This window comes from Homalodisca vitripennis, chromosome 4 (genome assembly GCF_021130785.1).
Source record: "Homalodisca vitripennis isolate AUS2020 chromosome 4, UT_GWSS_2.1, whole genome shotgun sequence".
Taxonomy (NCBI): domain Eukaryota; kingdom Metazoa; phylum Arthropoda; class Insecta; order Hemiptera; family Cicadellidae; genus Homalodisca; species Homalodisca vitripennis.
Genome location: NC_060210.1, coordinates 160,867,680 through 160,894,961, shown reverse-complemented (window position 1 = coordinate 160,894,961; position 27,282 = coordinate 160,867,680). Strand labels below are relative to the sequence as shown.

The window sequence follows — 27,282 nt, the reverse complement described above, 5'->3', positions numbered from 1 at the left end:
GTAACCTAAAACATGTTAGTTTCTAGTCTGGCTGTAGGCTACTATTGTTATAATTTCATTTTGAAAGCACTTCTCTATATTATACTATTAACTATTGTATAGTACAGTGGAGTCCCGCTAATCCGAACACGTGTAATCCGAACATCGGTTAATCCGAACAGGTCCAGGAGGAATTATTTTTAACGATAATGAGCAGTTATATGAACTAATTACTTAAAAATGAAAATTGGTGCATCATTTCGTACATAAACAAAGAAAACTTTAATTAAATAGACATACAGTATTTTATTAAGACAAATTGTGTACGGTACAGTACAAAAATAATTAAGTTAAATACAGTACCAAATTGAAACTTATAGGTTAAGTATGAGTTAAATTACTGTATTAAGAAGTGAAATCAAACAAAAATTGGGCGTACAGTACTGATATTATTATTGAGTACAATATTAATTGTTAAAAGACATAAATTCAGTTATTGTCTTCTGTCGCATTGAAGAGAGTCTATTGGATGACGCGTAGTTTCACCATCGTGTCATAAACATGATATCGGCAGGTGTAGCAGTAGCCTGTTGCTCTAGGTATCGTAGTGCAAGGTTAAGCGCTGCTGCACCGTCTGCGTGTGGCACCAACTCTCCTTATCGCCCAGGTTCTCATCGTCCCGTAGCTCGTGGACCCGTACAATATCCAGTACGCTCACATTGCTTAACAATAGAACTCTCACACTAAATACGGTAAATGTGCTTAGTATTCGCAAACACGTTTATTTATCAAGAAATACAATGCAACAGTCAGAAAACATATTTTAATAAAAAATGTTGATAATTCTATAACAAAATAGACCCATTCTCAAGTTTAAAACCGTATTTTTCTGTAATTCTGGCTAATCCGAACAATCACATAATCCGAATAGGGCTCGGTCCCAATTAGGTCGGATTAACGGGACTCTACTGTATATGAGTTTTGTTAGTTTTTGAAGCAATGTGTTCCTTTCAATATAATAGTATTACTTTTATGTTGGCTGTAGGAAATAGTAGACATACACGAAATTGGTTATTCTCATGGTACTTCATATAGTTTTATACACCTTCACTGCAAAAACAGTCATGTACAGTCGGAGTAGTAGTAATGGGCATCCATCAGTCAAATGTGTCAATACCAAATAATCATATCTTTTAAAATTTTAGATACACAAAAAATTCAGACTACATATTATCAAGAAGCACAACAATTATTTCTGAATGGTAAATGTTTATTTTACTGAATATTTATTAATCTTGTTTTAACAATAATAGGATACATGCCACATTCTTCACTTTAATACAAACAACAAAACAAAATATAAAAACAAATGTTGGGATGGCTATAATACAGAATAAGACCTGGAACTGTATATGTACAACACTATGGGTTGAGCACACAAAGGATTATAAAGCATAACCGTTACAAAGCTTAAGGCTTATTAGTTATTAGTTTAAATATTTAAAAATATATACATATATTCTATGATTCTGTGATGTTTTCAATTAGGTCTTTCATGTTTTCACATATTATAAGACATCTTTAAGCAACAGTTCAAAGGTTAGAGTTTTTATTGTAGCAGCATTGATTTTCAACTTTTGTTTTTAAGAAATAAAAGAACTCTTCATTTATTAAAAACATAAACTGATGGAAAACTGTTTATACTCTATATGAGACTTTTGATGGTTGTTGTTAGTTGTCAATCTTTTTATTATAATGAGTTTTCAATGTTACATATGTTAAATCTATTTTATTTGTATCAAAGATAATGGATTTATGAATTACTGATCGCGAGAGAAAAGAAGAGACCTGGATTCTGGCCTATCTGAAATTTGCAGGCGCTACTACTAGTATGTTGCCGCGCCTTGTTTCGTAATTCCATTATTGTTTCACTGTTCCATTGCTATGATAAACAATTCGCAGGGTTGGCTGTGGGGCGAAGCGCCTGAAATTACCACGCGGCAACACACTAGTACACAGCTGTGCGCCGGCACGGGCCAGGTCTCTTCTTTTCTCTCGCCATCAGTAGTGTTAGTATTGGTATTTAGTTTTGTAAAAAGATAGTTTTAGAAAAAAATAACTTCCTTTAATATGAAATGTGATGGATACTTGTACTGAAAAGTGGTTTGGAAATAAATGATTTTATTTGGGTTTTTTTTAGTGTACCGTTAGAATAAACACTAAATGGGAAAGTAATAATAATAACAAAGTACTGTATCAGTTCATTTAATAAAATATAGTAAAACAAGAAATAGATGAAACAATCATTTGTCCTCTGGTTTACTGAAGACGAGAGTGTAACTGCACTTGCCACAGTAGTGTCTGTCATCCATGGCAGCCATGAACACTCCGGCACCACACTGTTCAGACGGGCACTCGCGGCGCAAGCGACTGATCTTTCCATTTTCATCCACCTATTACAAAAATACCAAACATGTCAATTACTTGATTCTGGTTAACTCAAACATTAATATAATTTGCATTTTCACAGTAATGCCTTTTGTCCCTAGCAGACATAAAGACTCTATCTTTGCAACTATTCAGACAAACTGTTTTTGCAATCTACTGGTGTTACCATACTTATTTACCTATTATATATATTTGCACTTGCTGTAAATGGCATGTTATCCAAAGAATGATTGTACTGAATCACAATTGTCATGTACTGAAATACTGATCTTATTGATCTCATCTTGCCAAAATGAAGCTGAATACAATTATCTAATAACTAATTTGAATTAACAAAATTAAGGTCATAAACTCTAGCTACACCATGTGTTAATAGATCTGCTGTCACTCAATCAAGATCCACGTCACATCTTGACTATATTTTTGACTAGCAGTTACGTGTGGCTTCACACGCCACTCCATAGGTTTAGCACCTGTATGAGCACTTTTAGTTCAAATTAATTGTTTCTGATGCCAATATTGAGTTTACCTTGTTGCCACGTACAGTCTCTAAATGTATAGTGAACATTAGACTATACTGTCCCTTATATCTGCACTGCTAGCAGTTACCCACTCCTTTACATACAATTTAGTAGGCATTGCACATGTATAACCACTGCTGGTTCAAGTGAATTATATTTCCGACATCAATGTTGAATTTGCTTTTTTGCCATAATCAAGAAAATACGACAAAAATTTTATATTTATGGCCATTCTAATTTACTTTGTTGCATAGTAATATTCTCTTATAGATCTAATACAAAAATTTACAGCTAAAAGTACGTTAACAATGACAATACACGTTTGTTTCTTTACAAACTGAAAAATATTGTTAATATTTTAGAACATTTAGAGCTGGAATTAGTACATTAGTACAAAATCATAGTCCAGCGAACTTTCATCTAGCATAGTTCTTGCTGCCTGCTTCAAAGGGAGTCTTAGGTAAAATTCTGACCATCTTATGTTTTGGGACATTATATAAGATAGATGAGTACTTACCAAATCGCTGAAACTAAAACGGTGTTAAAAACATTTGTACTCACTATAAATGTAAACCAATTGAAAATAATAAACAATTTACACAGAACGATTGATTACATAAGAAATGTTCTTTTAATATTTTACAACTATAGAAACCAAGGTGGGATTTTGTCTCTGATTTAAAGACCAGTAGAGCTTAGCCCAGAGAGATTTTAAAAATAAAAATAGACCTATATTCATCCCACGTACCCTAAGGATGTCCATGTCAAATTTCAGTGCAATCAGTTGAATAGTTACACATGAAACCAAAAAAACAAACAAAGATACTTTTGCATTTATAATATTATTAGGATTAGGATTTGTAGTTACAGTTTTGAGTAATCGTAATAAAAATAAAATCATGTTGCGACAGTTCTAATATGTTAAGATATAAACAAAATCAGGTTAATTTTACAAACACAATAGTTTAAGTAACGTTCAATAAATAATGAAAATTACTTCATGATGGTCAATTTTAAATTTTTGGTAGGCTGAGGTGTCCTGCGAACCACTACTAAATTATAAAAAGAGGCATTGTATACGTACATGTACTTTATTATAAAAAGTTCCAACACTCAAGCTTTAGACATTTATTTTAAAGACAGATATATATCATAATTTAGCGCCTTCAAATCGTGTTTGGCTATTTAATATATAAACTATCTCGTAATTGCAGTTAATAATGTGCAGGCGCTTCAAAAACTTGTATCTTTTATCTTCTAAATCTAATTTGTAAATCTAAACCATTGTCGAATCTACCTGAAGACACACAAAAATCGGTCCAGCCGTTTAGTTCAGTGACACACACACGCACATAAGAAATGTATATATAAAGATGTTAAAACTAACTGGGAAAAAATATGACCATTTTTCATCCAAAAGTAATGATATGGTATGTAAGACTTGTGATGTGTCTGTGGGAGATACCAAAATTCAAAAACATATAAGCTTTTTTAACATTACTATAGCATCATGGAGAGTAAAAATTTTACTTATCTTCATTGTTTTGAAATAATTTGTTATTTTGTTTAAATTGTTGATTTGTATTGGTTGTTACAATTACACTAAGCAAATTCAAAAAAAATGTATATAACAATACTTTTTACACAATACTAAATATATTAGAGATGAAATTTGTATTGTACGGGCAATGTTTTTTTAACGTATATAAGTTTTGGAAATGATTTAAAATAACCTTTCATCCCTTTGACCAGTAACCCAGACTGATAAGTGAGAGCACGCTTTGTACCACCAACAGTAATGCCAAATGTTCTCTACAGAATTTTCTACGAAACTAAACAATATTTCCTGTATTGTTTATTGAGTATACAACAAATACGTTGTTCACCAGAAAAACTTCCACATAATTATGTTGTGCTTAATAAGTTATGTTAAGTGAGAGCATGCTTTGTGCCACCAACAGTAATGCCAAATGTTCTCTACAGAATTTTCTACGATACTAAACAATATTTCCTGTATTGTTTATTGAGTATACAACAAGTACGTTGTTCACCAGAAAAACTTCCACATAGTTACGATGTGCCTAATAAGAGTGCAGTCGCTTATTTCCTGTTTTTTCCATTTAAAATTGTCCACTGAGATCACTTGAATCTCTTTCATATCTCTTTACACTTATTGCTAAATTTGTCTTAGATAGTAAACTCAATTTTACGTAATTGGTGGATGTGATATTTATCACTTGTAAGATATGATTAGGGAATACACGTTTGTGTCAACAGTGCTTTTATAGAACATAATGTGAGATAAATGGAAACTAATTTTAAAAGTTAAATTTTCAAAATTAATTTCTAAAATGTACACATTTATGGGACAATCAACAAAAATCAATCTAACTGTATGGAGCTGGAAGAACATCTTAAAACAATAAAGAGGAGCTTTGTGAAATTATATATTAGAATTTAGAAACAAGTTGTGAAGAAGCTCTAAATACTAAATAGTTCAGATCAAAATTCGTAGCTCAGCTGCAAAACGTATGACCAAAAATTTTGTAATTGGTTAAAGCCGTATAAGACATCTGAATTTAAAACAAAAACCATATAAAATCAATCTAAGGATAATTATTCCCCAGGAGGGTTTATTTACGACTGGTTCATACTTTCTAATTGAACCTACACCGGACACAGCAAAAGACCTAATAACCCCATGGATGGACATATCACAAACTGTAAATGTTAAGATATTGGGGTAAAAAGATTGGTTAATAGGTCTTCTGCAGAGGATGACAGTTGGAGTAAGGTGTTTCAGATATTACAGTACAATGTAACTCTAACAAAGTCCTGATTTTTTTATGTGGTGGGAATTAACCAGTAAGGTCTTCCATCTACTACTCTTGGATATCATATATTCTATGCAAGATGGACACAGATTTTAGAATATAATCACCTTGTAATACTTCAACACAGCCAACTTGATCTTCTTCTTCTTGTGCTTGATTTTCTTGGGAGTGGAGTAGTTCTTCTTCTTGCGTTTCTTGGCACCCCCTCGCAGCCTCAACACCAAGTGAAGTGTGGACTCCTTCTGGATGTTATAGTCAGACAATGTACGACCATCTTCCAACTGTTTACCAGCAAAAATCAGTCTCTGCTGATCAGGAGGAATTCCTAAAAAGATTAACATGTAAGTATTAAAATTTCTCACTTTAATAATTTTATAATAGATTGATAAGTAAAATTCATTTAACAATGTACTTTTACAAAGTATATTGTTTTTACAATCCTGTAGTAAATTTTAAAATCATGTTGTGATATCCTGACCAGATTGCATGTATTTACTGAATACCACCATCTAAATTTTTTAAAACAAACTGTATGAGGTCTGTTCAAAAAATGTCCTGACTAATTTCCGCAGGTTACGTATATTCGTTTTTCAATTTCATTGTGGCGTTATGTTGGTACACATGTCTCTGGCGTATGTCAACAAGCTTGGCCATTTTGAATGTTCAGTTGATTGTTTACAGCTGATTTGCTTGCACATGTCTTGGCTCGTCTTTGAATTGTGCCTATTCAAAAAATGGATCAAAGAATCTGTATTAAATTTTGTGTTAAAAATGAAATTAAGTGCACGGACGCATTCCAAATATTGACTGTGGCTTATGGAGAAGCTACTTTGGTCTGAAGCAAAGTTTATTCGGTGGTACAAAACATTCCAAGACGAAGAGAACGACAAACAGCGTGCCAGGCGCCCGAGTACATTAAGAACATATGAAAACATTGATGAAGTCAAGAAAATACAATTGGCCTATCGTCGAATAACCGTTAGAGAAGTTGCCAAGGACCTGAACATATCGGTTGGCTCATGCCATTTGATTTTTATCAATGATTTGGGTATGAGACGGGTCGCCGTGAAATTCATACACAAATTGCTCAGTTACGACTAAAAACATATGACGTAACGCTACGATTGATGAGATAAAGACGCTTTGAAGATTGAAAGTAATATTGGCACAATTTTGTATAATAATTCATGAGATTACTTTGAAGGGGACAAAATGAGATTGACGAACAAATAAATGATTTTCGAAAAAAATCAAAAGTTGGGATATTGTTTGAACAGACCTTGTATATATATTTTATCTAAATCAGTGAAAATAATTTTAACCCTTTGTGATCTACATTAAATTCAAATCGTTTTCGTCTCATATGAAGATATTCTCTGCCTCATGTCGGTCAGGTTGTTGATTTATGATCACGTCCTGTCCCTCAGCTTAACAGACTACACCTAGTAGTCAGCTCGCCAGGTCACCAAGTGTAGCCCACTATATTTTGCAGTTATTAAATTCAATCCCTATCTAGTTGTGGCTGGAGAGTGCTGTAACCTCTCGGCCAAATGAGACACTAAATTAATATTTCTCTATCTACAGCAAATACCATAATACATATTGTTCAGAATTATTTTTTATCCTACAGTCAGTGTCACAATAGCTGCTGTAGTATATCCTATCTACTTATTAAAATACCTTCACATTTGGTAGAAACAAAGCTCAAAACATGGAAATGAGTTTATGGTGTCATGAAACTGATTCTTTAATTTTTTGGACGAAATTATAGCATAATATGTAACCTAGAGAATATAAAATAATAAATCAACCAATTAAGACTTGCAATTTAAAACAAACATATTTTACAACTATCATCCTCAAATACATGTTTTTAAAGTAAGTACCGTTTTGATATAAAAAAATTCAACAAGTAAATTTTTCAAACAAAACTTTAGTTACCTGATACAGCATTCTTTCCTCTATTTGAATTGCATGGCGCAGTTTTTATTAAAGTTTCACAGTACGCGGCTGCATTAATCGTTTCATCGCGAAGCAGAAAATTGACCAACACATCCTGTCTGTCCCAAAAGACAGTGCACATGATTATCTGGGCAGAAATTGTTTGCTTGAATTTAACTTTCCTAGGGGATGTTGAATGACGCCATTCCATTGACTGTTGTTTTGATTCTGGTCTAACTAGGCTACCCACGTTTCATCGCCTGTAACGATATGGCTTAAAAAATCGCAGAAATTGTTTGCTTGAATTTAACTTTCCTAGGGGATGTTGAATGACGCCATTCCATTGACTGTTGTTTTGATTCTGGTCTAAGTAGGCTACCCACGTTTCATCGCCTGTAACGATATGGCTTAAAAAATCATTGCCCTCGTTACTGTAACACTCGAGAAAGTTCAATGCACTGCCCACTCGTTTGGTTTTGTGCTCATCATTCAACATTTTCGGTACCCACCATGAACACAGTTTCCGATAATTTAAACGTTCGGACACAATTTTGTAGAGAACACTTCTTGATACAGCAGGAAATTGGATACAGCTAAGGACGAAATTGTGAACAGTCTGTTCTCTTTCACTTTACAGTCCACTTTTTGAATGAGATTATCGGTAATTACTGAAGGTCACCCACTTCGTTCCTCATCATGAACGTTTGTGCAGCCATCTTTGAAGGCCCTAACCCATTTCTGCACCATTCCTTCACTCATAATGTTTTCACCATAAACTTCACTGATTTGACGATGAATGTCAATTTTATGGACACCCAGACGCATCCTTTTTTTGTGCAGGACTCTCAACAGGTATGTCAAGTGGTGGTAATAGGCCCCGTATAACTTCTAACCTAACGCCTTAAAGTGACTTCTTGCCATGGTACTTATTGTGCAGGTAGTAAGCATTTAGTAACATCATGTGTACGAATATCTTTTTATACCAACGCATACTTTTTCTATCAAATGGGTTGTATGATAGAAGTTGGTCTGCTCTATCCACACCATTCATGTAAGCGTTGTATTGAATGATGGGAAGCAGTTTTTTTTACTAAGTTTCCTTTCCTAGTATTGAAATTCACCATTTCGTTTTCAAATTGAGTGCTAATATAAGTCACTACTCGTTTACCCCGCCATTTTCCCACCATAACACTCTCACCGTATCTGGCTACGGTCTCACCATTTTTCAGTTTGGTAGACTTGACATCTTCTGGTATATGTTTTCTGTCTAGGCGTAAAGTGCCGGTGCAGTGTCTACATAATAGTTTTGAAGCCAAGTTAAAACTATTGTAAAAATTGTCCATACAGACTAAGTGTCCGGCGTTTAGTTTCTCCTTCATCAAATGCATCACTCACTACCTTCTCTGTGTGGCCTTTGCCACCTACTACGGAATCTGAGGCCCCCCCATAAACATGGAACTTCAGAATCAATCCTGAATGTTCAGTGAGAGTGTTTAGTTTTACTCTGTATTTATACCTCTTTCCTTTTATATATTGCCGAAAATGTAAACGGCCTCGCCATAGAATCATGGCTTCATCCAGTGATAATTCCTGTTCTGGATAATAAACTGTTCATTTTGTTGTTGAAGTGGTTGACAGCAAACTGTATTTTATTCATACTTGATGTCTCAGTATGATTAGGATTCCCGACATACAGACATCGTAAGATATTCAGGAATCGATCTCGTGACATTACGTGACGAAATGTATGTAGTCTAAACAAACTATCCGTCTTCCAATAATCTTGAAGGCGATTTAGCCTTACAGTACCAGTATGTAGAATGAGACCAAGAAAATGTAACAATTCTTCTACAGTTAAGTCTTTCCATTTGTTTATGCGTGACTTTGGAGTCAAATCTGACTTTCCAAACACTACAAGAGCATAAGCGTTTGTAAATTTAACAATGTTCTCTAAAAATATATCATCAAGCAGCAGCCTAAAATAGTCATATGGCTCACTTTGGCCTGGATTTGGTACAAACAATCCAGGTACTCAAATAAAAGTAATATGCCTCATACCAGAGGTTGTAATAGCCCATTGAGGAGCTATTGTACCAATATCAGGATCATCCTCTGAAATGTATGAGGCATCAGAGTCATCGACTACCAAATCCTGGATTGGATCATTAGGTTCATCTAGCTGGTCACATGGCTGGTCGATATCAATTTTGTCCCCATTGTGAGAATCATAAGACGTTTCTGGTATGGCAGGATCCATGCTTGGTAAAAAAAAACCAAAAATAAAACACAAAATCAATGTACAAACACAAATACAACACGGCACAACAGAAAAACAAAAGAAGGCACCTCGCTCCTGGCTAGAGTCCGGAACCAACTGCACCACAAACATGCTACATAGGTCTACTGAGCAGTGACGCAGACTCAACTGTCACTAACGAGTGGCTGAACCACACTGACTGTGTTTGCATCGAGCAGTTTGGGCGGTCACCAGTGACCGCGCAGCACGGGATGTGATAAGCAGAGAATCAGAAAAATCTTTATTCGATTGTTACACATGGTATACATGAATGGAGTCACATGATTAAGAAAGTAAATGGTTAAGTTTACCAAATATGCTTTACATTAGTATCTAACTAAATTTAATACAATGTAATTTTAATGATTGTAAAAACTATTGTGAATTGTATAAAATGGAAAAGGAGTACAATGCAGGTCAGTGCACAAACTTATTAAAAACAAAATATAGTTATGGTATTTATTAAGTTTTTATAGCTTTCCAAATTTACAATAGGAAAGACACTTCTGCTATCTTGCTAGGTTTTCATTTTTGCATATTTATTACAATTCCCCAATTTTTTTAATTTTCATTGTAGGTCACTCATTCAATTTAATTTTGCATGTAATTTATTTATGCAACATTTTTGTTCTCTACTGTCCTAAAAAAGCTTAATTTGGAAATACTTCTAGAAGTGTTATTTTATTGTATTACACCTAAATCCAACTATAATTTAATCAAACTATAATATTAAGTGTTTGACATGAAAATTCTCACCATGAAGAAATAATCAGTAGGTAAAATTATGAGGTAAATAACCTACAGAGGGAAAATGCTTATCACTGAAATTTGGCACTACCAATTCTTGAAAGTACATCAGATATTTCTCTGAATTACGAACTGAAGATTACACTTCACTTACAAGATGTTGGACTATAATTTGGTGTTGCCATTGTTAAATGTCCATATCTCAATTTGATTTACATGTTACTAATCCACATTAGTTTAACTTACTCTGTCAATTAGTTATGTAATAGTAAAACTGCACAGAGGCATTTGATGTTATACCTTCCATAGCAATCAAGAACAGTCTTAATTTTACTTATTTAGAGTTAAAGTTAAGAAACCATTTTCTTAACTAATTTAATACTTTTTTAATGTATGCTTACCCTCTTTATCCTGGATTTTAGCTTTCACATTTTCAATAGTATCAGACGGTTCAACCTCTAGGGTGATTGTCTTCCCTGTCAAAGTTTTGACAAAGATCTGCATTGTGCCTTATTCTGAAACATAAAAAAACTGTTTGGTAATAATACAGCATTTCATTTCATATCTGAATATCTTAAATAGCTTATGATATTTTAACGATTTTTAGAAATCTAAAATTTGTATTTATTTTAAACTTATCTGGCATGAGAAATCTGAATTGTATATAAGCCTACTCTTGCCAGTTAAAATTAAAGACTAGTGCCAGTCTGAAAATACACCTGATGCATATTTCTATTAATTTCTAAAAATATTAAATATTGTACTAAAATATAGAAAATATACTCACACGATTCAAAAAAATATGATGGTTTAAATGATATTTCAAAAGCTCGATGACTAAAATGCATTTGAATAATTTTTAAACTGAAAATCTAGCAATCTCAAATGCAAAAATGATTAATGATTGTGTAAGTGTGAATTCACCTCAGCATCATCCCAATTCAATTATCAAACATAACATAAAGCAACATCCCAAGCTCTACATAAAAAACTCAAAACACCTTAACATAATTATATAAACACATGAACAGTTCTTTCTTTTGAAATGGTGTATGAAACACTCCTGTGATAAGTGATTTGTCACTTGAAGATGTTTTAATCCCCTGATTTGTTTTACAATAAAAGTTAATACCTGAACTATTTTAGGCAAGTATGGAGTAATACCAAAGTCAGTAGCTTTCTTAGTGAATGCACAGACAGTATGTACTATGATTTAAGATTAATTCTGACATGACAATAACAATATTAGAGGTATATATTAGTTCAGCATAAATAGGAAACACAATCATCCAACCCTACACACACATATACATATATATATATATATATATATATATATATATATATATATATATATATATATATATATAATATATAATAATTATGATTAGTTAAAATTCTCTAAAAGGTCACTGGTACTTGCTTTGCAGGCCACTCAGCTGACTGTTGTTCTTACCCTTAGTGGGTATTCCTTTTCCAGAAATTACAAATATCTGCAAACCTAACACAATAAAACATATATACACCTTCTTTCCAATCTCTGCTCAGTGATAATCACCATATTAGGGCCCAATCCCTGAGTTTTTATTCGTTCATCAAACTGTTCATCAACTAAAATACATCAAATATCAACAATGTCAATTTTAAGTATGTCATATGCACATATTCACAATTTTTTCATTAAATTGAATTTTATAACCATGTTATATCCAGATAAATATCCAGAGTAAACTAAATAGTGTACATTACTCACTTAAGCAATTTCTAAAAAAAATTAGATTGCACAACTTTTGTAACTATTTGCAGTCATGAAATGTTTACAATTTCCATTTCCGGAATATATACTACTAAATCATCTGTAGATAAATAAGTGTGCACGTTTGATGAAATTGTGTTCTCTTACTGACTTTTATTTAACATCAGAGAAAAACAAAACATGCAGAACACAGATACGGGTTTTCTCACTAGGACTGGGCAATAAAATTCAACAACACTATCAAGCCTTGCTCCAAGTAACTAAAAATCTAGCATAGTTAACAAGAGGTTCGTCCGACTAGAAATCAACAGTACATGTTACCACTTGATGAAATCAGACCATTATGAAAGTACACACTTGTTCCATCCTGACAAGTTGTACACTTCGCACAGTACAGTTCCCACATATCACACTCCAATACAACAAACTCCCAACATAAAATCTTTTATTCTTACATAAATTACAAGAGTTACAAGTTTCAGTATTTTTTATAATTTGAAGAGAAATCACAAAACTCCTGTCCCGTAAAACTTAAAAGAACAAATCCGCTACGTAACAAATGCAATCTTTAAGTAACAGATTTCACACTCATTTATAACCCTGTTATAATGCAGTTGTTAAAAAAAATTGTATAGAGATAGATTTTAACACAAAAACAATAACACCAGCTTCCTCTCTTTTTCCACTAACTTGTCATACATAAGTCAGCAATGTTATCTCCAATATTGTGTTCCATTTGACAGTGAGTTTTTTGTCAATGCCTTGTTTTTTTATTAACTCTTTGTGTAGAAAAAACCCAGTAAATCTCTGTGATTTTAACAACATTTTTAGAAATTACCATAACCCAGAGTCCCTCCAAATCACATTTAATTTTATTTTTAGCTATAGGTGCTATTTAGGTGTAGATGAAAAGTCAACAGTATAGTCATTTGCATAATAGAGGTAACACATACCTTTTAGTCTGTTTTATCGAGATTCCACAGTTACTTTGAAAAATAATTTTAATTTAGAGATATTCTTTGACCACTATTTTTTTATATGCATCAGTTATTTTTTATCAGTACAGTATTTAGCTTTCTTCCTGGATATACTAACTCCTAAAAGGTCAGTATTCTAAAATACATGTAATCAATGAGACATCCATGACAACTTCATGTTAGGTATCAGCTAATCGATACATTCTTTCTTAACCCTTTGACTAGTTATCCCGTAAAGGATTAGGGAGCACCCTATGTAATTGCCTGCAGAAATCCCGATAGCCACACAAGAAGTGCAATGACACTAAACAGTTTTCATAATAATGTTTTATTATGAATAATCACTAGCTTGAATAAGAATGCGATCTAGCGAAATATATAAGAAACCGTTTCAAGTAGTTTTCATCGCTCCCCCTAGATCGCAATTGCTCTTTTATTTATATATTTTAGACCCAATTGACGGTATTCAATAAATTGTTCTAAGTAATCAGCTAATTCTATTTCTGTTTGTGTAGTAAATACATGTTGTAACCTCACTTTTATGTTGCCTTGGTTGTAAACATTTTGTTGTGTTTACTGGGAGTAAATAAACATGGCTGTTTGTGTAATTACTCATTATGTAAAATGGTGCGAGAAAGATTTAGAAGAATTTTTAGCTAAGATGCCTTCTGAGACTTACTGCTCAGCATTTTCCCGCCACCATTCCTGCTGCAGGTAAGGACAAGCCAAAGAGAGCATGCCATGTATGCAGATAGACCAGCGTCGGTGAGCAGAGGCGCTGGGACACGAAATGCCGGGATTGCGACATTCCGCTTTGTGTCAGACTGTTTTCATACCATCAAAGATTTCTGAGACTTGTGTACTGTTACTAACTTGTAACCTAACCTGTACCATATGTTTACGAGAAAATGCTGAATATTTTATTTTATTCTCATATTTTGTAAATTTAACTTTTATGTATAATTATATAACATGATTATAACAAGGAATAAATCTTTTTCTTTACAACCATAACTCTTTTAAAGCAATACATAAACATTACTCATTTACTTTCGCAACCCTAAATCTGATATCTGATGCTGTATTAAAAATTAGAATTGTCACCCTGTTTACAACAGCACTCTCAAGCATTTTCAATAGTTAAAAATGGTTTTTCAATTCAGTGTTTGTTGCGAACAATCACAGACTAAAACATATAACAAAATATTTTGTTATTGTAAAAAACACATTTTCTTAAGGAGTTGAGTTAATTGAATTTTCAGTTTCACATTTAAGATTTTATCACTCTTTTTTGTAACTTACACATCCCCTCAAACTGCATAAATGGTCACTTAAGGTACAAGATTATAATTAGTTTTATGATGTCATGACAATAAGATAATGTTGTTTAGTAATTTATAGAGAAATTTGTGCAACACAAAAAATCAAATCATAAATATAGAGGTTAAAGATATTATCATAAAATAAACATTATTTTACATGAACAAGAATATTTGCTACTGGAAATGACAAAAATATAATAATGTATCATTAATACTTTTCAAGTGGTTTAATTTGAGCTGTCCCTTGTTGCAAATTATATCTTATATATATAAAAATCTTGAGTCACGATGTATGTTGCCAATAAACTCCAAAACGACTGAACCAATTTCAATCAAATTTCACATGTATCCGTAATTTAGTCTAACTTAGAAGATAGGATAGTTATTATCTGAATTATTCGCTTATGTCGTGAATATAAACGAATAAAATGAAGAAAAGTTTTCAAAGCGCCTGCACATTATAACCTGCAATTACGAGATAGATACGTATATTAAACAGTGAAACACTATTTGAAGGCGCTAAGTTATGATGTATAATTGTCTAAACTAAATTTTTGGTTGAACTTAAAGGTTGAGTGGTAGACCACTTTGTAATAAAATACATTATGCATGTACAATACATTTTTGACATATTTTCTTGATCGTGACATCAAGGTAAAATCTACATCGGGGTTGGAAATATAATTTACTTCAACCAGAAATGCTCATACGCGGGCAAAACTTACGAAAAGCGTGCGAAGCCGCGGGAAACAGCTAGTGTATTATAAAAATTATGTTACACTAAATAATAGAATAGGTATGATTATGAAAAATCTGCAATGCTCACACTAGTACCCCTAAAGAAATTGCATTAATTCATTCAAGCAGGTTGAATGAAGTAAACAATTGTAATGATGAATGAAAAATAAAAACAAATTGTTTTAACAAAAACTTTTTATTTTATTAAACAAGCAAAACCGCATTGATACAGCCATCATTTTCTGGATTGTTTGTAACTTGGGCATACTTTCCCCAAACAACTTTTCCACCTTGTGTAACCAAACCCAGTTCACTAATATTAACTTCAATCACAGTTCCTTTAGTAATAACTCCAAGTGATGTATACATGGGTGAACTTGGGTTTTTCTTCACTCCTATAATGGGTAAATAAAAAGTAGCCTTCAGTTCAGGATGTGTTACATGTGCCTTGTTAAAGCGAAGAGCCATAGGTCTAATGAAGCGTTCAAACTTGGGTGGTTTTCTTGTGAAACCTTCACCTACATAACAAACTTTTGTAACCATCCGTTTCCATGCCTTACGTTTAGTTTTACCAGTTTTGAGGACTTTGAAAACTTCTGCATCAGACTGAGCTCTAACTTTTGGAATTGGTACATCCCATTTTCCTGCCTTTTCTTTTCTCTTCTGTTTTATCATATTTGACAACACTTTGGCTCTAGACTGAACATCTCTGTCAAGCAAGTAAACAGGCAAGGCTCCTTCTTTAGCTTCTTCATGTGTTTTCTTCACAGTCTTCTCCTCGTGTGCTCTTATCTTCTTTTTCATCTGAATCTTCTCATTTCTTCTTTCCTTGTTAAACATTTTAGCCTTTAATCCTCTAAGTTTCCTTGCCTTTTCAGCTCTTTTATGAGGCTCACGAGCCTCTTTTTTACGTTTACGTTCATGATAGTCAAGCCTCCTTCCCCACTCCTTAATATGTCTTTCAATATATTCGTTCTGTGGCATTATCGCTGCCTGAAACAAAATACCACAAAATATTTAATACATAACAATTATACCTGCAGTTTTGATCATATTTTAATATTGATAGGTTTATAAATAATCATAATTGCTGAATAACAATCTAAACTATATTTGTAATTGAGCTCTAAAACAAAGTGAATTATTGTATTAACCCTTTCCGCTCGGAGCGGTAATGTTAGAATGTCCACAGAGATCGGATGGGCAGCAGTGTTGGCCACCGCCATTTCCTCTAGTGCGCACATATATTTTTAGAGTTGTCGTCCTCAGAGATCGGATGGTCAGCTGTGCTGTCCGTTGAATAATCCTACTAGCGCTCGGATGGACAGCAGCGTTGACCACAAGTTATAAACTCTTTTTTTTATTCTGACATATTTTTTTATAATACAACACATTAAGATCAATCAGCTGTTTCATTACAAAGCTTGCAAATTGATCATCTGGTCAATATTGCATTCTAGGCTTTCGTTTTAGCGCGCTTTTAACCACATTGTCACTAGTGAGTTAACCTACACGCATTATTAGAACAGATTGTTTATTATTCTTAGTATTGTGCAACTTTATTAAATATTAGTGTAAATGAAGTTTTGTAGATATCAGTGTAAATATAACTGTAAATAAAAGTGTAAATATATCAGTATTAATACCTGGTTTTACTGGTATTATTATTAATTACTGGTATTAGACCTTGTTGGCGATGTAAGGAACACAAATAAAAAAAGAAGACCATCCCAATTACAAGACATTCCCGACTAAATGGGCAACTTCATCTACCATATCCTCTTGAAGAAAACTTGTGAAAATGAGTCCGGTCTTCACATCGGTGTTTGTTTTGAAAAGTACCATTCATCTCAAATATTTCAACAACAAGATGACAACTAGCCTGCAGTTAAATTTGTATTCGGAACAATAATAAGCAGTATTTTTTATCATGTTATAATTATTTACAGTCACATTATTAATACTCATTGTAACTCATGTTAGTTTATAGAAATATAACATTTCCATTGTAATACTTTTCGACTACATTATTATTTACCTTTGGACCTTTAAATCCATTTAACTTTTTAAAAGGCACAGTATCAATGAGGCGGCAAAAATAAATCCGAGCTGGTGGGGACGCAACAATGACATGGCTGCTGTGTGCACGCAGGCGCCATAGTGGACAGCACCGCTGCCCATCCGATCTGAGTGGACAGTACGCGCTAAAATAATACGAGCCTACGAGAAGCCATATTTGGTCAGCACTGCTGCCCATCCGAGCGGAAAGGGTTAATAAATAAATATTAAATCACCATCTACAACTTTCAATACTCAATTTTGGCTAGAATTAAAATGTATTTGAACCATGATCAACAAACCGGTTTTAAACTCTTCACTTCTCATAAAATATCAAACTAATGGCAAATACTTAAAATCAAGAAAGATTTTAAAAGTTGTCCCCAACAAGATTTTTCTCCAACAGTCCTGGGTTTTCTATGTTTTCTCTTAGGCCGCTATTAGCCATGGACATTTAGTGGTATAACTCCTACCAACTGTGTGGCACTAGTTGACTAAGAAATTTTACCCTGATCAAACAGCCGACTACAACTTAGTTCAAAATCATCTGTCAAGAAGATGGCATTGAGTAGTACAGAGCTCCTGTTTCTTGTCCTTTTTTAGCTCCTGTTTCTTGTCCTTTTAGTTAAAAAAAGAAGAAGAAGAGTGAAAAGGATTATAAAACACTAAAGGTTAGGGTTAGCAAAAGACTGACAACCTTTGTGCTGATAAAAATAAATTTTTCAATTACTTCTGAATGTTGTAACCTTCAGTTTCGTTATCGAGTTTTTTCCAACATAGAAGATGATTAATATAATATCTGTAATGGATGTATGTAACTTATTCTTTTCATCCATTAGCTTAATTTAAAAATCTGGAATGAAGTGTACAAATATATTATTCCATGAATTTTGTTTTGTTTTGTAAGAGTAATCTTCCACTCTGCTTTTGTGTTAAACATAATGTATTAAGTCCTCTGTATTTGTCTTTCCATCTAGTAACTGGGATAATATATTTTACTTATCTTCTTGTCTATTAACAGTACCCTCTTTTTCCCTTTTACCATTACTATAACTGAAATTAAATTTTCTGAAGTTTCCTTCATTGTCTGCAAATCTTACAGTACCAAACTTTCACTTTTCATGTTAAATCATACAAATTCATAACTCAAACCTTGATAGTACGATATGAACAAGCAAGTACACAGAACAAGAACAGGTGATTAACTGGAAAATGTTTGTTTTGGATGCTCTAGCCTACTGCACATCTATGGGCGCACTGACATTGTCACACTGTTGTTAACTAGTTGCACAACAGTTGCATGTATACCACCATTTGTTCAAAGCTAATAATAGTGTCTTTACTTTCATAATGACCAAGACAAGATTTTAAATAAAATCAATACTAGTATATTATTAAATAATATTTTAAAGACCATCAATGATCCTAGAATTATAAAACATTGTTCACTACAAATTATTAACCCTTTCCACTCGGATTTTTTCCACTAGTCTGCCCCCTCAGCTCGTATTTATTTTAGCATATTTTCAGTAAAAAACCCATTTTTAGCAAACTGGAAGTCAATAAAGTATATACATTATTATATTGTATAATAATTTTATTTTATTTCTAATTTATATTTTAGAGATATAAAATTTGATAATTACACTAATAAGTTTTATATTTTAGCATGGTATGGTATCGTTCAGAACACTCTGCAGGATGAAGACCAGGATTTTTTGAACAGGTTTTACAATAATAAAGTGTTTCCTTTCTTCCTCCTGGCACCTTTCTATTGCTACAAACAGCACAGTCTTTAGTTTTTTTTGTTGGATGAGCTGCAAGAAAGTGAGGTTGTTTGTTTAGCCTTTCTTCTTTTTCTACTGATGAAGGACGACCCCGCTTCAAACTCATAGGGTTACGGACATGGCCTACAAGTTCAGTGATAAGGATTTCTCTGAAATTTCTGTGTTGAATTGTTTTTTCTCCATGGTTTTGTTTATTCGTGTTGAACAATAGAAAGCTATTTACTATTCCCACTTCCAACATCCAGAAAAATAGCTTTCTCCACTACTTCAGAGATTTACGGGGAAATTTGTAGGAAGCAATATAGTGGTCTGCTTGGTCCAAGCCACCCATATATTTGTTATACTGACAGATAACTGTTGGCTTTTGTATGTTTATTTGATTATCCTTGCCTTAATTAAGTAATTCAGCAATAACTTCTGAATCAGAAAGAAAAGAGGTACTTGGTAACGACATATCGAGTCACTAATGCGAACGCGTCTGAAAATTGGTTAGGAAACGTGACTACAATGACAAAGCAAAATAAATCAGCAGCCGACCAATCGTAGTTCAGCTGTCATTTATTAGTTCCTGAGAATGCCGTGCGATCGCAGCACCAATCGGAAACATCGTAGGCTGCCTAAAAATAAAGAAAAGCTTACGTCACTGCAATGTCGGATGGCGTCCGACATACGAGCGGAACGGCAAAATAGCAATGTCGGACAACGTCCGACATACGAGCGGAAAGGGTTAATAAAACAGAAAATATCAATAAATAAAATACATATATTAATGTAAACTTATAACACTAAATATAAATAAAACAATAACATATATAAACAGGTACCTCACCTGGACAACATGTGGACCGATCTTCTTTCAAAACGTAACACAACTCCAAAAAAATATGTTTGAGTTATAATTTTTTATAATAGTACACATAATGTACAGCATGATTTTTTTTATTAAAGTTACATGTGTAAATTAACACAAAATTTATTGATAAACCTACCAAGAAAATAGATCAAAACTGCATTTAAAAAGCTGTAAGAAATATTTCAATGTTATTAAATATATTATTACAAACTTAATATTATATCTACTTCATTTATAGTCCATCTAATGTGTTTAACTACACCACATAATATCGTATATTCCACTTTCAAACATTCCTCTGATTATTTCTTTTCAAAAATAAGTTATATTCATACTTAATCTGCTAAAGAGTGCAACCAAACAAATGTACAGTGTCATTTGGTTCCTTGTTGCTAAATTTTCTATAATGTACTATAATGTTGAAAAGTTACTGACGAAACAATGCAACATATAAATTTATCTGTGTTATTATTTTTTCAACATGGGAAAAATCATGCTTTTAATCAATCAATTTTATATAGAAACTAAAGTTTGAAATATATTCTTCAAATATCACACACATTAATTCACAGTGTCAGATCTTTAAAGCTTTATCGCCACATCTATGATTACTTTAGATTTAAATATGAAGTTAATCGAGAGTTAAAAATTAAATATGAGAGCAACAAGTTCCACAAGAATGCGTGAAGAGTAACAAAATTCAATTAATTTGGCAAGAATCAGCAAAATAATATTTTTGAATTGATATTCTACAGTAAGTTTGTGAGTATCTTTTCCATACCTCATTTGCTAAACATAAAATAAGAAATATAATTTTTATTCTATTAACAAAACTATCTTTCCTAGATATCGTACCACTTATTTTTATTTTTTTCATCGTAATAAACTTTAAAAAACTTACAAGAAAAAATTGGTATTTTTATATCTAGGATTTATATTCCACATAATAGCAAAGCCCTCTAATCCATTGTGAACAAAATGGATATGAAATAAATATATGATTACAGTTAACTAAAAATCGTCCAAAAACAACCTGCCGGTTTAAGACTTGTGGTCATCCTATCTATATATTTTTAACTGCTTTATTGTAGACTATACATGAGGAAAATAATTGTTCAAGAAAGGTGGTAATTAATATTATCTGATCACAAGAATAGGAATATGGATGCTATGAAGAAGAACTTCTCAAACATCAGGTAACACGTAATTTTATAGAACACGAAAACTCCCAAAGAATGTAATCATTTAATGTTATGGTTTAAAAGTTTTTTAATTTTAGTGTATTTCAAAAAACACCATCACTCACTAGAACATGTGTACTGTATTTCCATCAGCCTTTATACAAAGCAACAGCTGATGATCAAAGTATGAAAAATAAAATATATGTCACATAAACTACTCAGAAACAGAAAAGAAATTGGAGACAAATGTATATTCTTTCACGTTAATAGTTTTTTTGTTTAGGTTACATTAATAAAATGTAGGATTAGACCTACCCTAAATATTTAAGCTAGTTAGTCTCTAATTATATTTTCTTTACAAACAGAAAATGTATTTAAAAAAGTAAACTAAAAACAGAAAACAATAAAAATAATTTTAACCGAAAATTCAAAAAACGTAAAAGGAACTTACAGTGAGAAACTAAATTAATCGTGACCGGTGCATCTACATCAATGAGAACCATTTGTTTATGTTGGGTCACAGTCTATCAAATCTGTGGACCAAGTGTAGTAAGCCTATCTATCTATCTATCTATATCCTTAATGTAATCAAATTTGATGTCAAAAACGTATGTAGAAACATTCACCAATTTGCGAGCTATGTTATTTGTGATGAACAAAATCCCCTTAAAGTACTTACAGCTAACCATCAGTGATAAAAATTCTTAACAGTCTGATTTTGAATAGCTCTGACCAACAGTGAAGGCCTCAACAGCATTTAATGGTTTCCACGCACAATAGCCTACTGGTGACAAAAACAATTAAATACCTCAACGCTTTATCAAGATTAAGAATGTCCATAAACAAGCTACCTACAAAGGGTAGGGTACGATAAGCGGACCCGGTTTTGGTCAATCTTAAGATCAGCGACTACCGCTCCAATCACCATAATTTTTTTGCATACTAACCCAGGTTAACGTAATTTCACCGAAAAAAATAGTCCCGATTATCACTAACATATAAAAACCAGTTTTTCGACAGTACAATGTTGGCAATACAAAACACACAAACACAACAAGATTTTCGACTTTCAAACTAAAAACAATGGCCGACCATGGTTGTTTTGATGAGTTGACAATATTCACGTGACAAACAGGAAAGTTTCCGATTGACCGGGCAGATCACGTGACCTATAGGACGGCTTCGATTGACCGCCAGACGTAAACAAACAAACCCACATGGACAAGGAATAATTAGTGAAGTTATTGACATGGCATGCGATGGTTCTTGTCACACGCTAAAAAGACCCTAGCTTGCCTATTCAAAACTCAGATCATGCGATGCTTGCCCACTGCGCAGCGCTTTGCGCTGCTTGCTCTTTTAGGAAAAAAATTAACTCGAGCATGCAAAGTCCAAGCCCAGATCACGCCATGACTGCTTACACACACAAAACTCAGACAGACCTAACGCAGGTTTCATTACAGGCAAAAGATAAGCGGCGCGCGCTTATCACTGATAAGATAAGACGAGTTTATACTAGAAGTAGTACCTGGACTACTGCCCTACAAACTAATAACACCAAAAAAAACGAATAAATGCACTGTCAGTCAGGTTTATTTTTAATTTTATTTTTTTTTCAAATTTTTTTGAGGGGGGGGAGGAGTAAACGGCTACGACGACAATCGGGACTATTTTTTTTTTTTTTTTTTCGGTGAAATTACGTAACCTGTGTTAGTATGCAAAAAATTACGCCGATCGGAGCGGTAGTCGCTGATCTTAAGATTTAACCTGGTTTTTATATCGAAGAATGTAATCATCGATACCTAATATTCACATCTCAAATCCTAGACTATCAATCGATATAAAGCATCTATATCCTCAATAACAATCATATGATTTAAATTAAAACATGAATTTAATATTTACAGTGATCAAACAAATTATTATAACCAAAATTAGGAAAACTTAAGACGACCATATTTGCTCAGTTACAATTGTTTCTTTCCCACAAATTTCACATAATGGGTTTTTCAATAAGAGTCCAACATGTTGAAGTCACGAAAAACATCACTTATTATCTTTCAAAGCAATGTCGTGTAGTTTTCTAAAACTGACTCCCATTTTTAATAATCAAATGTTACTTATATAAAATTTAAATATTACATTAGGATTATTATTTGAAAGTGTTTACAGCTGTTGGTATAGATTATTTAAGTTAATTGTTCAAAATAATTAATCAGTATCGATTTATTATATCGATGGTTATGATTATGTAATATCGTTTGCCAATTTCGATATAAGAGTCCGCTTATCGTACCCTACCCCCTACAAATTCTATGCAATTCCTAAACCATCTTCAATTAGGCCTAATTAGAAAAAAAAGTAAAGAATGTCTTATTTTACCAGGCGAAGTTAGGGCTAAGAAGCCCTCTCTAACACTTAACCTGGGGACCAACGGCTTAAAGGTGACTTCCGAACCACCACCAATGGCCGGGCAGGCCATAAACCAAGCATATGCTTGCATATATTTGTAAGCATTAGCCTATTAATGCTTGCAAATAAGGCAAAATCCAGTCAAAAGATTTGAATCAAAGACGTTAACATGTTCACCTAGACAAACACCAATTTGCTGTGGCATATACAGCGAACACCATTTGGACTTTAGTGCAGGAAGTTGAATCCCAGCAGGTTTCAATATTATCATTTGGTCTTGGTCAATAACCAAACTTAAATACTTAGTCTTAAGTATAGTCTAGGACAATATACTGTACATGTTGTTTGCATGAAGTGTATTTTATAGTTTTCCAAAATAAGTAAATAGAACAGTGAGCTGCATGATCAAAATAATCTAAAAATTAAACAGAAGGATAGGCCCTACTAGACTACTGTACTTCTGTAAGGCTTGTGAAGATAATCCAGCATAGGTGTTTCAAACCTCTTCATATAAACCTAGATAGAAGTTTGGGTATATAGTGTATAGGCCTATAGTGATTTACAACACAAACTATATTGGTAACGGCAATCAGTGAAGGTAACACCTTGAGTGGCCAATCAAAATCTGAACAAAAATATATAGACAACAAAAGACTCCGGGTGAGTAATTCCAATATTAATGTTATACAACTTCGTTATTTTTCACTGTCACCCCTCAAAACATTTTGCTTGGTTGGACAATCGCAACAGGTTAATAATGCAAAACTCTTCTTTTGCCACTCCACCCATTAATTTCACATTTACCACTAGGCCTATTTCAGGTATTTTTAAGTATATTTAAAACTTAACAAACGTTTTCAACTTATCGCTAATAGTTAAGTATTACCCTACAGTATATAGGCTATGTACATATACACAACACGCCAATTGACATTACCCGCACATTTGATTTGCGCTGTATACCAATGACACTAATTTGAATTATTAAATATTATATTTTGTACATGAAATGTACAAATTACACTAATGTTTGTAAGTAAAAATACAGTGTAAGCCTAATTTACAACATCTGGCAGCCACATTAGCTGAAAACATGTTTTCAGCAGTGATCATGTTAAATTTTTCTAGATGAACTTCAAATTTAAAGCCTGTGTGTCAAACTTCAGACAGAACTCATTTGTCTTATGTTTCAAACTGCCCAATAACTGCAATTTTAATTACCTTCAATGTGTGGGGGTAAAATCTTCATGCTATAAAATAAAATTGTGCTTTTTATAACTTATGAAAACTTAGATCATAAGTGTTGCAGGAAATGTGCCTTTTACAACCTATTCGAAATAACATGATTTTAGTAGGCTAACCATTATTCTCTTATTATTAAGAATATTGATCACTGTCTGAACAACTGCAATAATGAAAAGGTAGTAATTCTCATGTGCAACTAAAGAGCCTGTCGTAACGACTGTGCGTGAACTCGATATTTTTTCCAGGATAAAGGTTTCACATAGGTGTTATGGTTATAAATTATTCTAATGGCTAAATTAACACAACTTTAAGATACAAACAAAATATAAACCCCAAAAATTTAGTTAATTTAGGTACATACCTTTAAAACGACACCATGCAAAGAACACACGCCTTCTGCAACGAAGAAGAAGGAAGTAAGAAGAACTCAGAATTAGCACCACTATACAAGGAACCTAGAAAAGGTTAATACCGGATACGGTGTGCCAACACATTATTATGGAAATATATTTTGTTATACTGTTATATACATTTATTACACAAATTGATTTTGAAAAATAATACGTATAGCAGAATTATAATTCATGGTGCACGTTAACATTTCGGTTTGCCAATGTTATGCGCAACTTTGTTAGTATAGATGTCAAAATAATAAAGTACATATACCGCTTTTTCAATAATCGTGTGGAGGAAATAAAAAATAAAAATTTAATAAGTCAAGAACATCGAGTCTGCTCATAGTATTATTTGATTTGATTTCAATTTCAAGTTGATTTCAATTTTTGCTCCAAACAATACTTTGGGCAAACGGATAATAATTTAAGAATTCGCATGACAAGGTATACTTTTGACATTTTTCACCAAGACAAGGCGAACTTTTCTTAAGACATTGTTTAGAACGCAATCTAAAAAAATCTACAGTGTTTTACGTTAAAGGGAACAAATTAAATACTGCCATGTCATGATGAAAATTACAACTTAAAGCACACGGAGTTCGTCAAATTATTTAGAAAACAAAAAGCAAATTAGCACTACATTTAAGTCAATAAAAATACCAACAACCAAAGATATGTATGGGCTTGACAGTAAGATATATTCCATTCTAGTCCCTCTAACTAATGGTTTTAATCTGTGTATTCTTGACTAGGTATGCCCTAATCGTGTAAAGTTTTCTAGAGTTGTTTCAATTTGTTTTAAAGACGACACTAAGTTACCATCCTATTTAGTTATCGGCCTATATCTTGTATTCCTGATATGGCATAGGCTTTAGAAAAAAATATAGATGCATTTGTGTTGTTATTTTAAATGAATTAATTTCTTAAATGATAATCGATTCGTCTACAGAGGGGGTTGTTCCACAATAATAGCAGTGTATAGTCTTGTGGCAGAATTGTACTTAGCTGTGGAGGAGAAGCTCATCGCTCAGGTTACACTGTGTTATCTTATTTGTGGGAAAAGGAAGTCAGGAATTCTCGATGTCCACAATGCTAGGTTTAGATATAAAATTAATATAACAAGATGTAGATCGACAAGAACACAAAAATATCACAGTACACTTGCTATAAAATTCTACGATAAGTTCCCAATGTGCCTGGTAAAATTAACATGTGATAAGCTGTTCTCTGACAGACTGTTTAATTGGCTACTATATACTACGTATTCTAATTTTAATACTCGGTTTCAATAATTTACTATCTGTTCCTTACTACCCAACTTGTATTAATCTAAAAGCCTCATTCTTGTTAATTTAAATTGTTATTTGTCATGACTTTCAAAACGTTATATCTGTTCTTGTCTTATTGGTTATTATTATTTGAGTTTTGTTATTTTTATTGAAGTTTAGCATGCTAGAATATTATTTAACCAATAAGGATCTGCTAGAGGCCAATGCAATTTCATTTTGTGTTGTCTGCTTTCTTTTTTTAAATTTGATTAACTGTGTATTAGTTACACCAATACTGTTGTAGTATTTGTATTTTTATAACTGTTGACAAGACCTATTATAATTTTTGTAAATATCTTAATGGTCAATAAATATCTTATCTTATCTTAATATAGCTAAAAATTCCGTTCACGTTTTGTTGATAGCCGATTAAAAACTACCAGATATATATATATTGGGATGTAATTGATTATTATCATCGATTTGGCAGCCGCACTTGACCTAAAGCAATTAAATTTCGTTCA

At 32.8% G+C, this 27,282-nt stretch overlaps 2 protein-coding genes across 2 annotated transcripts; both read right to left on the bottom strand.

Moving 5' to 3' along the window:
* Window positions 1–2,228: 2,228 nt before the first annotated feature.
* On the bottom strand, window positions 2,229–25,544 carry LOC124360472 (ubiquitin-40S ribosomal protein S27a). Its single transcript, XM_046814135.1, has 4 exons — window positions 25,457–25,544; window positions 11,168–11,281; window positions 5,890–6,107; window positions 2,229–2,432 (listed from the first exon to the last, which is right to left on the bottom strand). The coding sequence occupies exons 2-4, from the start codon at window positions 11,268–11,270 to the stop codon at window positions 2,283–2,285; spliced, it is 471 nt and encodes a 156-aa protein (XP_046670091.1). The 5' UTR covers window positions 11,271–11,281; window positions 25,457–25,544; the 3' UTR covers window positions 2,229–2,282.
* LOC124360470 (ribosome biogenesis protein NSA2 homolog) lies at window positions 15,740–25,531 on the bottom strand. Its single transcript, XM_046814134.1, has 2 exons — window positions 25,457–25,531; window positions 15,740–16,552 (listed from the first exon to the last, which is right to left on the bottom strand). Exon 2 carries the CDS (start codon window positions 16,541–16,543, stop codon window positions 15,764–15,766), a length of 780 nt encoding a protein of 259 aa, XP_046670090.1. The 5' UTR covers window positions 16,544–16,552; window positions 25,457–25,531; the 3' UTR covers window positions 15,740–15,763.
* Window positions 25,545–27,282: the final 1,738 nt, after the last annotated feature.

Coding starts and splice junctions, on each gene's coding strand:
- LOC124360472 (XM_046814135.1), bottom strand. CDS start 11,270: ATGCAGATCTTTGTCAAAACTTTGACAGGGAAGACAATCACCCTAGAG. Junction 6,108..11,167: donor TAAAATCCAGGATAAAGAGG/GTAAGCATACAT, acceptor TAATCTTTTTAG/GAATTCCTCCTGATCAGCAG. Junction 2,433..5,889: donor CTGTGTTGAAGTATTACAAG/GTGATTATATTC, acceptor TTTTTGTAATAG/GTGGATGAAAATGGAAAGAT.
- LOC124360470 (XM_046814134.1), bottom strand. CDS start 16,543: ATGCCACAGAACGAATATATTGAAAGACATATTAAGGAGTGGGGAAGG.